Source organism: Seriola dumerili, unplaced genomic scaffold, assembly GCF_002260705.1.
Source record: "Seriola dumerili isolate Sdu_G_001 unplaced genomic scaffold, Sdu_1.0 BDQW01000167.1, whole genome shotgun sequence".
In the NCBI taxonomy this organism is placed as follows: domain Eukaryota; kingdom Metazoa; phylum Chordata; class Actinopteri; order Carangiformes; family Carangidae; genus Seriola; species Seriola dumerili.
Window position 1 is genome coordinate 152,805 of NW_019174422.1, and position 310 is coordinate 153,114.

General features: G+C 50.6%; 1 protein-coding gene across 1 annotated transcript in view; it reads left to right on the forward strand.

Annotated features, from left to right (window-relative positions):
* The window catches only part of LOC111226974 (uncharacterized protein C7orf43 homolog), a 10,212-nt gene that overhangs the window by 5,057 nt on the left and 4,845 nt on the right, over window positions 1-310 (forward strand). Inside the window, exon 6 of the mRNA XM_022752309.1 lies at window positions 80-227. Coding sequence (XP_022608030.1) covers window positions 80-227 — 148 coding nt within the window. The remainder of the gene's footprint in view (window positions 1-79; window positions 228-310) is intronic.

Consider the following 310-nt stretch of genomic DNA (forward strand, 5'->3'; position numbering starts at 1 on the left):
CCACCACACCCCCTCCCTCCCTCCCCTGCCTGGATTGTTCTCTTCTTGTTCACCTCTTTGTTTCCACTTCCCACTAAAGCCACCAATCAGCTGAGGTGACCATGGCTTCGTTCTATCGGATGGACAGCGAGTCATCGCGTTTACCCAGCAGGCTCAGTGCCCTGGAGGAGCAGAACTTCCTGTTCCAGCTGCAGCTACAAAACAAAGCAGAGGAGGACTCCAGTGAGGTGAGAAGACGTGATGAAGGCCACGTCAGCTGCCTTCATCTCTCTCCTATTTCATGTGTAAAAAAAAAAAAAAATCAAAGACA